This window comes from Nomascus leucogenys, chromosome 22a (genome assembly GCF_006542625.1).
Source record: "Nomascus leucogenys isolate Asia chromosome 22a, Asia_NLE_v1, whole genome shotgun sequence".
In the NCBI taxonomy this organism is placed as follows: domain Eukaryota; kingdom Metazoa; phylum Chordata; class Mammalia; order Primates; family Hylobatidae; genus Nomascus; species Nomascus leucogenys.
This window is the reverse complement of record NC_044402.1, coordinates 128142806-128157014: the sequence shown is the minus strand read 5'-3', so window position 1 is coordinate 128157014 and position 14209 is coordinate 128142806. Positions and strand designations below refer to the sequence as shown.

Below are 14209 nucleotides of genomic sequence, written 5' to 3'. Positions count from 1 at the left end.
GGAAAATAAAACAAAGATCAGTGTAGTAAAAACATTTCTGCTGGCAATAACGTTAAGAAAAGATTAGCTACATTAAGAAGCCAGGTCATAAAAAGATTTACATTGCAAGCTGAAAACATAAGAGTTCTATACATCTTCAATCTGCAGACCAAACTGGGTCATCACTGTCCTGTTTTCATACTGCCTTAACCTAAAGATGGTTTTTACACTAAAGAATTGTGTGTGTGTGTGGGGGGGGGGGGGGGGGGGGAGGGTGTGGATTTCAAACAAGGATATGCAACAGAGAATACAATTGGCCCACAAAGCCTACAATATTTACTATCTGGCCATTAGGAACAGTTTGCCAACCCCTGCTATGAGCAACAGAATAACTGTAAATCCTAAATCAATGAGTATGTAACTTAACTCTGCCACTCTATATGACAACATGTTGTTACTAAAATAACTATCAATTTTCATTATTGTTAAACTCAGCAGAAAATCAAAGTTAAAATGCTCCAAGAGTTTAAATACATAACCCGAATATTAATGTAAATGGCATGACAGTATGCTATGAAAACTGAAAAATCCCCCTAAAGAAACCATCCAAACCAGGAATGAAAATAAAAATTGATAATTCTTATAACTTCTACCACTTTAGATTCAGATTCAATAAATAAATACTATCTGACAAGAAATATGCAGGGAATTTTCACAAGTTGGCCTAATTCAAAAAATCCTAGCATTTTTATACATAGGTATTATAGTTACTACTAATAGAAATTAAGGCTAAGAAGCTTCTTGCCCAAGGTTCAAAACCTGCATAGTCCAAATATGAGTTTTCAGCACACGACCACTATACTTTTATTATGTCTCCTGCATGTAGAAGACTGCAAAGGGAGGGCAGGAATCATCTCCCTTTTTGTATCCCTAGGACCTAAGGACAGTTCCTGGCACATAGCAGGCTATTTTATTTTATTTTATTTTTTTGAGACAGAGTCTCACTCTGTCGCCCAGGCTGGAGTGCAGTGGCGCAATCTCAGCTCATTGCAAGCTCCACCTCCCAGGTTCATGCCACTCTCCCCAGCAGGTAATTTATTAATAAATCTCTGCTTCAAAAATGAATCAATCATGAATGTTAACAGGGGAAAAGTGTACATTATTGCATGGGTTTTCAAAGCAATCATTTTGTTTTTTTTTAATCTAGTATAAAGATAATCAAATACTGGCATGCAATCCCTGATTTTACTCCTACGCATAGACCATGCCTGTGGAGCATCAATAGTAATGCCTTTTTTTTTTTTTTTTTTGAGACAGTCTCGCTCTGTTGCCCAGGCTGAAGTGCAGTGGCACAATCTCACTGTAACCTCCACCTCCCATGTTCAAGCAATTCTCCCACCTCAGCCTCCCAAGTACCTGGGATTACAGGCACACACCACCACGCCCGGCTAATTTTTTTAAATATATATATATATTTATATATATATATTTTTAGTAGAGACAGAGTTTCGCCATGTTGGCCAGGCTGGTCTTGAACTCCTGGCCTCAACTGATCCATTCGCCTCCGCCTCCCAAAGAGCTGGGATTACAAGCGTGAGCCACCGCACTTGGCCAGTAGTGATACTTTTACTTTTAGTCTTCAAACATATTAGGAAGGTTAACTTACTACTAGAAAACATAAACTATACATATTTCAAAATAAAATTATTTCTACATTTTCTTTTCTATTGAATTATCTACTTACAGCAGCGTTCACCAGTCCACCTTCCATTAACTTTATAATCAGAAGTTAATCCAACTTCCTTTAACTAGAAAACCATAATTTGCCCATGACATCACAAATAAGGACACACAGAAAATCACTATAGATTTTTTTTTTTTTTTTTTTTTTTTTTGGAGACAGTATCTCGCTTGGTCACCAAGGCTGGTGTGCAGTTGCATGATCATGACTTACTGCAGCCTTGAACTCCAGGGCTCAAGCAATGCTCTCACCTCAGCCTCCTGGGTAGCTGGGACTATAGATGTGTACCACCATGCCTGGCTAATTTTTAAATTTTTGTAGAGATGGGATCTCGCTTTGTTGCTTAGGGTGGTCTCAAATTCCCGGCCACAAGGAATCCTCCCACCTCCACCTCCCAAAGTGCTGGGATTACAGGGGACCTACAGTGCCAAGATCACTACAGGTTTTTTTTTAAAGTAACTGTATGATACAAAGGAATACATGGACACTTTTTGTGAAATATTTTGGTTCTGAAAAAATGACAGAAATTACTTCAGCAAATAAATACAAAGTGCTCCAATGCGAAATATTTTACTAGCATCTGGCATATTATGTGCTGTAACTTAATAATATACATATCTCCTCCACCAAACACACTGTAGAAGTCTATAAACACTAAAGTGATAGTCAAGAAATTTGTAAACCACATCTGTAGAAACTAATGACATACTCTGTAAGTATGGTCTCTACGCATATCTATAAATAGTAATTACATTATTTGCTTACCACAGCTACCAATACAGACCAATACAGATATACTTTATTGATGACTAAAACAAAATTAGTATTGCCATCAGTTGTGTGACTGTATCCATGCCCTTTGCCCTGTAACTTGGTAGCCCATCTCACTCTGATTCTGGGCTTGGAGCATGACTTTCTTTGGCAATAGGATGTTCAACTACAATGCAAGTATTAAGACAGAATTAAATTATATATGCAGAAGACCATACACAGATGTTTCCCACATATAAATGTCTGGAGGAACATTCATAGCATATGGCATGCAGGTTAATTCTGTTCAACACATTACAAGTCATTCATCATTCATGGTGCTTGCCTGCTTAAAGCAGCAACATCCTCCAATAGTGACAACAACCAAACATGCCCCCCAGCACACTAAAACTCCCTGGTGGGGATCAAAGATCCAAGGCTGCTGCCGAAGTCAATATACTTGCTGATCTTTTAATTTTGGATATACTCATCTTCAGGCATGAACTCATTCATGAACAAGATGTATGATAGAGGCTTTTTAATCCAAAACTTATGTGACTGAATATGGCCCTTTCCAAACTATTAAAAGGTGACGAGAGAAATATGGCAACTTATTTTGAAATGTAAACTTACGTTCTGGTACTATTCCCTATGCAAGTGATACTTACCATTTAAAAGTTTAAAAAAGATAAAACTGATAATAAAACACTTGCACGTGAAATCCATAAAGATTTGGTTATAAAGCTGTACCAACTGTCCCAACACTTCATTATCTTCACCCTCTACACACCTCTCAAAATTTTAAGAACACAGATACTGTTAATACTGTAAAGAACCAAACATACCTGTCCATTATTTTGGTTCTAAGATGTTCTTTGGTACACTATGAGAAGGTATGTTTGTCTTTTTTTTTTTTTTTTTTTTTTTTTTTTTTTTTTTATTATTATTATACTTTAGGGTTTTAGGGTACATGTGCACAATGTGCAGGTTTGTTACATATGTATCCATGTGCCATGTTGATTTCCTGCACCCATTAACTCGTCATTTAGCATTAGGTGTATCTCCTAATGCTGTCCCTCCCCCCTCCCCCCACCCCACAACAGTCCCCGGAGTGTGATGTTCCCCTTCCTGTGTCCATGAGTTCTCATTGTTCAATTCCCACCTATGAGTGAGAACATGCGGTGTTTGGTTTTTTGTCCTTGCGATAGTTTACTGAGAATGATGTTTTCCAGTTTCATCCATGTCCCTACAAAGGACACAAACTCATCATTTTTTATGGCTGCATAGTATTCCATGGTGTATATGTGCCACATTTTCTTAATCCAGTCTATCGTTGTTGGACATTTGGGTTGGTTCCAACTCTTTGCTATTGTGAATAGTGCCGCAATAAACATACGTGTGCATGTGTCTTTATAGCAGCATGATTTATAGTCCTTTGGGTATATACCCAGTAATGGGATGGCTGGGTCAAATGGTATTTCTAGTTCGAGATCCCTGAGGGATCGCCACACTGACTTCCACAATGGTTGAACTAGTTTACAGTCCCACCAACAGTGTAAAAGTGTTCCTATTTCTCCACAACCTCTCCAGCACCTGTTGTTTCCTGATTTTTTAATGATGGCCATTCTAACTGGTGTGAGATGGTATCTCACTGTGGTTTTGATTTGCATTTCTCTGATGGCCAGTGATGATGAGCATTTCTTCATGTGTTTTCTGGCTGCATAAATGTCTTCTTTTGAGAAGTGTCTGTTCATGTCCTCTGCCCACTTTTTGATGGGGTTGTTTGTTTTTTTCTTGTAAATTTGTTTGAGTTCGTTATAGATTCTGGATATTAGCCCTTTGTCAGATGAGTAGGTTGCAAAAATTTTCTCCCATTCTGTAGGTTGCCTGTTCATTCTGATGATAGTTTCTTTTGCTGTGCAGAAGCTCTTTAGTTTAATGAGATCCCATTTGTCGATTTTGGCTTTTGTTGCCATTGCTTTTGGTGTTTTAGACATGAAGTCCTTGCCCACGCCTATGTCCTGAATGGTATTGCCTAGGTTTTCTTGTAGGATTTTAATGGTTTTAGGTCTAACATATAAGTCTTTAATCCATCTTGAATTAATTTTTGTATAAGGTGTAAGGAAGGGATCCAGTTGCAGCTTTCTACATATGGCTAGCCAGTTTTCCCAGCACCATTTATTAAATAGGGAATCCTTTCCCCATTTCTTGTTTTTGTCAGGTTTGTCAAAGATCAGATAGTTGTAGATATGCGGCATCATTTCTGAGGGCTCTGTTCTGTTCCATTGATCTATGTCTCTGTTGTGGTACCAGTACCATGCTGTTTTGGTTACTGTAGCCTTGTAGTATAGTTTAAAGTCAGGTAGCGTGATGCCTCCAGCTTTGTTCTTTTGGCTTAGGATTGACTTGGCGATGCGGGCTCTTTTTTGGTTCCATATGAACTTTAAAGTAGTTTTTTCCAATTCTGTGAAGAAAGTCATTGGTAGCTTGATGGGGATGGCATTGAATCTATAAATTACCTTGGGCAGTATGGCCATTTTCACGATATTGATTCTTCCAACCCATGAGCATGGAATGTTCTTCCATTTGTTTGTATCCTCTTTTATTTCATTGAGCAGTGGTTTGTAGTTCTCCTTGAAGAGGTCCTTCACATCCCTTGTAAGTTGGATTCCTAGGTATTTTATTCTCTTTGAAGCAATTGTGAATGGGAGTTCACTCATGATTTGGCTCTCTGTTTGTCTGTTATTGGTGTACAAGAATGCTTGTGATTTTTGTACATTAATTTTGTATCCTGAGACTTCGCTGAAGTTGCTAATCAGCTTAAGGAGATTTTGGGCTGAGACAATGGGGTTTTCTAGATATACAATCATGTCATCTGCAAACAGGGACAATTTGACTTCCTCTTTTCCTAATTGAATACCTTTTATTTCCTTCTCCTGCCTGATTGCTCTGGCCAGAACTTCCAGCACTATGTTGAACAGGAGCGGTGAGAGAGGGCATCCCTGTCTTGTGCCAGTTTTCAGAGGGAATGCTTCCAGTTTTTGCCCATTCAGTATGATATTGGCTGTGGGTTTGTCGTAGATAGCTCTTATTATTTTGAGATACGTCCCATCAATACCTAATTTATTGAGAGTTTTTAGCATGAAGGGTTGTTGAATTTTGTCAAAGGCCTTTTCTGCATCTATTGAGATAATCATGTGGTTTTTGTCTTTGGTACTGTTTATATGTTGGATTACATTTATTGATTTGCGTATGTTGAACCAGCCTTGCATCCCAGGGATGAAGCCCACTTGATCATGGTGGATAAGCTTTTTGATGTGCTGCTGGATTCGGTTTGCCAGTATTTTATTGAGGATTTTTGCATCAATGTTCATCAAGGATATTGGTCTGAAATTCTCTTTTTTGGTTATGTCTCTGCCAGGTTTTGGTATCAGGACGATGCTGGCTTCATAAAATGTGTTAGGGAGGATTCCCTCTTTTTCTATCGATTGGAATAGTTTCAGAAGGAATGGTACCAGTTCCTCCTTGTACCTCTGGTAGAATTCGGCTGTGAATCCATCAGGTCCTGGACTCTTTTTGGTTGGTAAGCTATTGATTATTGCCACAATTTCAGAGCCTGTTATTGGTCTATTCAGAGATTCAACTTCTTCCTGGTTTAGTCTTGGGAGGGTGTATTTGTTGAGGAATTTATCCATTTCTTCTAGATTTTCTCGTTTATTTGCATAGAGGTGTTTGTAATATTCTCTGATGGTAGATTGTATTTCTGTGGGATCGGTGGTGATATCCCCTTTTTCGTTTTTTATTGCATCTATTTGATTCTTCTCTCTTTTCTTCTTTATTAGTCTTGCTAGCGGTCCATCAATTTTGTTGATCTTTTCAAAAAACCAGCTCCTGGATTCATTAATTTTTTGAAGGGTTTTTTGTGTCTCTATTTCCTTCAGTTCTGCTCTGATTTTAGTTATTTCTAGCCTTCTGCTAGCTTTTGAGTGTGTTTGCTCTTGCTTTTCTAGTTCTTTTAATTGTGATGTTAGGGAGTCAATTTTGGATCTTTCCTGCTTTCTCTTGTGGGCGTTTAGTGCTATAAATTTCCCTCTACACACTGCTTTGAATGTGTCCCAGAGATTCTGGTATGTTGTGTCTTTGTTCTCGTTGGTTTCAAAGAACATCTTTATTTCTGCCTTCATTTCATTATGTACCCAATAGTCATTCAGGAGCAGGTTGTTCAGTTTCCATGTAGTAGAGCGGTTTTGAGTGAGTTTCTTAATCCTGAGTTCTAGTTTGATTGCACTGTGGTCTGAGAGACAGTTTGTTATAATTTCTGTTCTTTTACATTTGCTGAGGAGAGCTTTACTTCCAACTATGTGGTCAATTTTGGAATAGGTGTGGTGTGGTGCTGAAAAAAATGTATATTCTGTTGACTTGGGGTGGAGAGTTCTGTAGATGTCTATTAGGTCCACTTTATGTAGAGCTGAGTTCAATTCCTGGATATCCTTGTTAACTTTCTGTCTCGTTGATCTGTCTAATGCTGACAGTGGGGTGTTAAAATCTCCCATTATTATTGTGTGGGAGTTTAAGTCCCTTTGTAGGTCACTCAGGACTTGCTTTATGAATCTGGGTGCTCCTGTGTTGGGTGCATATATATTTAGGATAGTTAGCTCTTCTTGATGAATTGATCCCTTTACCATTATGTAATGGCCTTCTTTGTCTCTTTTGATCTTTGTTGGTTTAAAGTCTATTTTATCAGAGACTAGGATTGCAACCCCTGCCTTTTTTTGTTTTCCAGTTGCTTGATAGATCTTCCTCCATCCCTTTATTTTGAGTCTATGTGTGTCTCTGCACGTGAGATGGGTTTCCTGAATACAGCACACTGATGGGTCCTGACTCCTTATCCAGTTTGCCAGTCTGTGTCTTTTGATTGGAGCATTTAGCCCATTTACATTTAACGTTAATATTGTTATGTGTGAATCTGATCCTGTCATTATGATGTTAGTTGGTTATTTTGCTCGTTAGTTGCTATAGTTTCTTCCTAGTCTCGATGGTCTTTACAATTTGGCATGTTTTTGCAGTGGCTGGTACCGGTTGTTCCTTTCCATGTTTAGTGCTTCCTTCAGGAGCTCTTTTAGGGCAGGCCTGGTGGTGACAAAATCACTCAGCGTTTGCTTGTCTGTAAAGTGTTTTATTTCTCCTTCACTTATGAAGCTTAGTTTGGCGGGATAGGAGATTCTGGGTTGAAAATTCTTTTCTTTAAGAATGTTGAATATCGGCCCCCACTCTCTTCTGGCTTGTAGAGTTTCTGCTGAGAGATCAGCTGTTAGTCTGATGGGCTTCCCTTTGTGGGTAACCCGACCTTTCTCTCTGGCTGCCCTTAACATTTTTTCTTTCATTTCAACTTTGGTGAATCTGACAATAATGTGTCTTGGAGTTGCCCTTCTCGAGGAGTATCTTTGTGGCGTTCTCTGTATTTCCTGAATCTGAATGCTGGCCTGCCTTGCTAGATTGGGGAAGTTCTCCTGGATAATATCTTGCAGAGTGTTTTCCAACTTGGTTCCATTCTCCCCATCATTTTCAGGTACGCCAATCAGACGTAGGTTTGGTCTTTTCACATAGTCCCAAATTTCTTGGAGGCTTTGTTCATTTCTTTTTATCCTTTTTTCTCTAAACTTCCCTTCTCTTTTCATTTCATTCATTTCATCTTCCATCAGCGATACCCTTTCTTCCAGTTGATCGCATCTGCTACTGAGGCTTCTGCAATCTTCGCGTAGTTCTCGAAACTTGGCTTTCAGCTCCATCGGCTCCTTGAAGCCCTTCTCTCCATTGGTTATTCTAGTTATCCATTCTTCTAATTTTTTTTCAAAGTTTTTAACTTCTTTGCTGTTGTTTTGAATTTCCTCTCGTAGCTCAGAGTAGTTTGATCGTCTGAAGCCTTCTTCTCTCAACTCATCAAAGTCAGCCTCCATCCAGCTTTGTTCCGTTGCTGGTGAGGAACTGCGTTCCTTTGGAGGAGGAGAGGTGCTCTGTTTTTTAGAGTTTCCAGTTTTTTTGGTCTGTTTTTTCCCCATCTTTGTGGTTTTATCTACTTTTTGTCTTTGATGATGGTGATGTACAGATGGGTTTTTGATGTGGATGTCCTTTCTGTTTGTTAGTTTTCCTTCTACCAGACAGGACCCTCAGCTGCAGGTCTGTTGGAGTTTACTAGAGGTGCACTCCAGACCCTGTTTGGCTGGGTGTCAGCAGCGGTGGCTGCAGAACAGCGGATTTTCGTGAGACCACAAATTCAGCTGTCTGATAGTTCCTCTGAAAGTATTGTCTCAGAGAAGTACCGGGTTGAATGAGGTGTCAGTCTGTCCCTACTGGGGGGGTGCCTCCCAGTTAGGCTGCTCAGGGGTAAGGGACCCGCTTTAGGAGGCAGTCTGACCGTTCTCAGATCTCCAGCTGCGTGCTGGGAGAACCACTACTCTCTTCAAAGCTGTCAGTCAGACAGGGACATTTAAGTCTGTGGAAGTTCTTGCAGAGTTTTTGTTTGTCTGTGCCCTGCCCCCAGAGGTGGAGCCTACAGAGACAGGCAGGCCTCCTTGAGCTGTGGTGGGCTCCACCCAGTTCGAGCTTCCTGGCTGCTTTGTTTACCTAAGCAAGCCTGGGCAATGGCGGGCGCCCCTCCCCCAGCCTCGCTGCCGCCTCGCAGCTTGATCTCAGACTGCTGTGCTAGCAATTAGCGAGACTCCGTGGGCATAGGACCCTCCGAGCCAGGTGCGGGACACAATCTCCTAGTGTGCCGTTTTCCAGGCCCGTTGGAAAAGCGCAGTTAGGGTGGGACTGACCCGATATTCCAGGTGCCGTCTGCTTCCCCTTTCTTTGACTAGGAAAGGGAACTCCCTGACCCCTTGCGCTTCCCGAGTGAGGCAATGCCTCGCCCTGCTTCGGCTCGCGCACAGTGCGCTTCACCGCCTGTCCTGCACCCACTGTTAGGCACTCCCTAGTGAGATGAAACCGGTACCTCAAGCAGAAATGCAGAAATCACCCGTCTTCTGTGTCGCTGGGGCTGGGAGCTGGAGACCGGAGCTGTTCCTATTCAGCCATCTTGGCTCCACCCTCCTGTTTGTCTTTCTTAACAAGCATTTACAAGGTTAGTATATTTCCTAGCAACCTATTGCAAGTTTCCCTTTCTCTTTTTGTACTGTTTGCTCCATCTTCAGTGACTTCCACTACCAGCTTAGGTTCTAGTTACCCTCAAAAACCAACAAATGTGTCACCTGTTCTGTCGGGTCTTCCCAATCCTCTCCTTCCCACCAAAATACTGATTCCCTTTTCCATACTACTGCTGATAATTCTTATCATTATTTATCTAACACCATGTTGCAATTATCTGTTATGTATCTGTCACACCAACTGTGAGCCCTTTGTCCACTAAGCCGGTGTAACACATCTATAACCACATCCATAATACCCAGCACAGTGACAGTGATTGTCATGGTAAGTGCTTTGAGTGGTCTATCAACTTGCAAACCTCCCTGTAGGACTTAAGATTCATAAATACATTTCAGTCACTTGTAACATTTACATTTTGCTTCTACTTTTTGATACAGTGAGTTCTTCAAAATTAACTAATTCTTTTTATATACTCTAAATTTACCCTAATGCTACAGCCTTAAAAAATATTCCTTCAGAAATCCTGCCATACATGACAATAAGGATGAATCTTGAGGATATTACAACTAAGTGAAATATGCCAATCACAGAAGTACAAATATTGTGTGATTCCATTTATATGAGGTATCTAAAATAGTCAAACCCATAGAAGCAGGGAGTAGAATCGGGGCAACCGGGGCAGAAGATAAAATGAGGAGCTGTAATTCAACTGGTATAAAGTTTCAGTTATACAAGATGATTAATTTCTAGAGATCTGCTATACAACAATTATAGACAAATATGTCTATAATTAACCATACAATACTGCACACCTAAAAATGTGTTAAAAGGGTAGGTCAATGTTCCTGCAATTAAAAAAATATATACTCCTTCAATCTTGGTATTTTTTTGGACCAGTCTCCACCTAACCTTATCTTACATGTTGTTATATTTTCACTTCTTCAACTGACTGCTGTTATCACAGTTTTGTTACTCTGGTTTTACCTACTTTTAATCTAAAGATAGAATAATATTCTTTATTTCTGATTCCATTCTAATTTCCAAAATTTTGCTTTTTCAATTGACTTACTTCTTCAATTGACTGCTGTTATCACAGTTTTGTTACTCTGGTTTTACCTATTTTTAATCTAAAGATAGAATAATATTCTTTATTTCTGATTCCATTCTAATTTCCAAAATTTTGCACACTAAGCCAACATTCTAAGAAAGTAACTTCAAGTGTGCAATGTTAAATTAATCCTACCTGTAAACTTTACACAAGTAGTTCAAATTGTATTTTAATCAATATATGTATTATTCTATGCTTACTCTTCATTAAAAGCCTCCTACCCTTTCATCCAGCTTTACATGTTCTTATAATGTACTCAACATTAGTCTGGAATCTGAATGCTTAAAATAATTTGTCATTAGCAAAATTTGGAGACTTCAAAATGTGCTCTCTTCTTTAAATAATTTAATATGAAATATTTAAAAATATTTCATAGCCGTGAATTTATATTTCCTCACTATTTTAGAACCAAAAGCCCATGGACATCACAATTAGGCAAACAATTTTAAGCTATTACTTTCAGAGTATTAGGAAGAAAGGCAGAGTGTAAAATGCTTACATATATTTTCTAAGGGTCCAAGGAGAAGATTAAAACTAATAAAATTTTAATATTTAACTTACTTTATGTTTATTAAGGATATCAAAGATGCAACCAGAAGAGTACCACTAAAGTACTACTTATCCTTTCTAGAAAATGAGACTTTTCTGTCAAATAATAATAGCTATTATTAATCAACTTGGGTTAACTGGCTCATCCTTACCTCAGGATTATAAAAAAATGCCCACTCTCTTAGTTAATTTTATTAATTTTAAAAATATTAGAAAAATTTTAAAAACTGTTACTAATAGCAAAACATAGAGCTAAAAGCAAACAAGCAAACAGAATAGAATTACTGGAAGCCCATTAAAGGCAAGAAGAAAAAATGCTTCCATCCAAATCTTTATACCATCTGGCTCTCCATGACACTAAGCTGCCACTGAGAACTACTAACCTCCTCCCTACTGAACACCTGCTAAACATTACACATCACATACACATCCAAAGTTAAAAATTTAGGAAAAATAGAGGACTTCAAGTGAAAGCTGATCATACAACACTCTAACAAGTTTAATGTAACATCACAAAATGAATTCTCTTCCTCTTTTTTGACTTTTAAAGCGAAGACTAACAGTAACTGTAATAATGGGTGCCCTCCGAAACGCCTTTTATATTCAAGACTGATGACTTTTAAATACATACATTTCACCTCAGATTTACGGTAAAGTGTTTATGTAGTAAACATTAATTCCAAATACATTAAATGAGTACATTTTAAAATATCTAAATATAAAATACAAAAATAACTTTTTTAGACCATGAAATTCAACATTTTAAATAACTTATTAAATCTTATTAAAATGACTGCCAACAAAAAAGTTAAAAATTGCAAAAAAAAAAAAAAAAACCCACTTACTTCATTTCCATGTTTTTGTAAGAATTCTATTTCCTGTTGTGTGAATGTTGTCATGGAGATAGATTTCACCCTGTGTGGTGGATTTAATCCTCGCCTAAAAGATAAAATATTTTACAAAATTTACTAGTACATACCACATTTTTAAAATGACATATCTAGTAATTCAAAATATTTTTAATCAACACACAAACTTGAAACAGTATTTTCATTCCATAAACTCAAAGTATTTTTAAATTATCTTAAACTATTAAACTTAATAATAGATATTAAGGTTTGGTTAGACTCATTAAATAACAGACTTAACAATAAATTCAATTAACCACCTAGTTAAAAACACAAAGTAACTGTGACACACAAGTTTCTAGGAAATGCAAATAGTGCTTTTGTGTGTTTCTGATGAAAAGGCTATACATATGAAGAACTCTATGAAAGAATTATTAAAATTCTTTAAATATTTCATATTTCCTAAGAAACAATGACATAATAAGACCAGAGCTATACAAATATCTTTACCAAACAGCTGTTACCTTTAAATAAGTTTAAGACTAATTTAGAAAACTATATTACAAGTAATGTCATGAATTGAGGTAATAAACCAATTAGTAAAGTCCTATCTTGCCATTAATTCAAGTAAGAATTTATAATAAAGAACATTTTCAGTCACCTCAGAAGACAGTGAGTGTACAAGAGGAAACTGCAGGGACATAAGGAAGAGATTCAAAAAATTGCTGCATGCATGATTAAACAATTTTTAAGGTCCTTTACAACCCTGAAGCCTTTTCTGTATGGATGGCCTTAAAAGGATTTTATCTTGATGTTTGAACACGCACATGAAAAACTGAGTGGAAATGCACTCAAACAGATTTAATAACTATTTACATGTTGTACAACTATCTTGTCAGCAGGTCCACCCACAAGAATAATGGCCAAATAATCTATGCAAAGTAACAAGTAACCTATGCAAAGTTCCACAGAACTACTTTGGGATCATGTTCTCTGACAAAGGTCTCATTTGAACTCTGGGTTCTACAGCAATTACTACAATAATTTTTGCTTTTTTTGTTTTTTTTTCTTTTTTTTTTTTTTGAGACGGAGTCTCGCTCTGTTGCCCAGGCTGGAGTGCAGTGGCGCAGTCTCTGCTCACCGCAAGCTCCGCCTCCTGGGTTCATGCCATTCTCCTGCCTCAGCTCCCGAGTAGCTGGGACTACAGGTACCCGCCACCACGTCCGGCTAATTTTTTGTATTTTTAGTAGATATGGGTTTTCACCGTGTTAGCCAGGATGGTCTCAATCTCCTGACCTCGTGATCCACCCGCATCGGCCTCCCAAAGTGCTGGGATTACAGGCGTGAGCCACCGCGCCCGGCCAACTGCAGTAATATTTTTAAAGAATTTGTCAGTCAATTTGTAATCATTCACACTAATTAAATAGGATATTTAACAATGATGTAAAATAATAAATGTACCAAAAGTCTTTAAAAAATATTTTGAGAACATATGGTGCATAACATTCTAGAAATTCACGGTATTTTGGGGCTGGGTGCTGTGGTTCACATCTGTAACCCCAGCACTTTGGGGGGCCGAGATGAGGAGCTCACCTGAGGTCAGGAGTTCAAGACCAGCCTGGCCAACATGGCAAAACCCTGTCTTTACTAAAAATACAAAAATAAGCTGGGAGTGGTGGCATGCACCTGTAATCTCAGCTACTCGGGAGGCTGAGGCATGAAAATTGCTTGAACCCAGGAGGCAGAGGTTGCAGTGAGCCAACATCATGCCACTGCACTCCAGCCTGGACGACAGAGCAAGATTCTGTCTCAAAAAAAAAAAAAAAAAAAACAAAACAGTATTTTTGTCAAAACACAAAGGAGAAGCTCCTCAATTCACTGCTTCTTTTTCTCCCTCCCCCTTGTCACAGATAAATGTCATCTTTCAGATCATGATCTGAATTAAGACAAGTTACACTTCATTTGTTTCGAATTTCAAAGTAGGGAAAAGTTAACTCGGGTTTGGCTGTTGTTTTGTTTTGCTTTGTTTAAATTTAATACTAATTTTTTCCTTCTGTCATCATAAAATAGGGAAATAACGGCTGAACA

General features: G+C 38.3%; 1 protein-coding gene across 7 annotated transcripts in view; it reads right to left on the bottom strand.

Moving 5' to 3' along the window:
- The window catches only part of AGFG1 (ArfGAP with FG repeats 1), a 95025-nt gene that overhangs the window by 63633 nt on the left and 17183 nt on the right, over positions 1–14209 (bottom strand). For all 7 annotated transcript variants that reach the window (XM_030802426.1, XM_030802427.1, XM_012501384.2 and 4 more), the window contains exon 2: positions 12119–12212. In XM_030802426.1, the coding sequence (XP_030658286.1) occupies positions 12119–12212 (94 nt within the window). The remainder of the gene's footprint in view (positions 1–12118; positions 12213–14209) is intronic.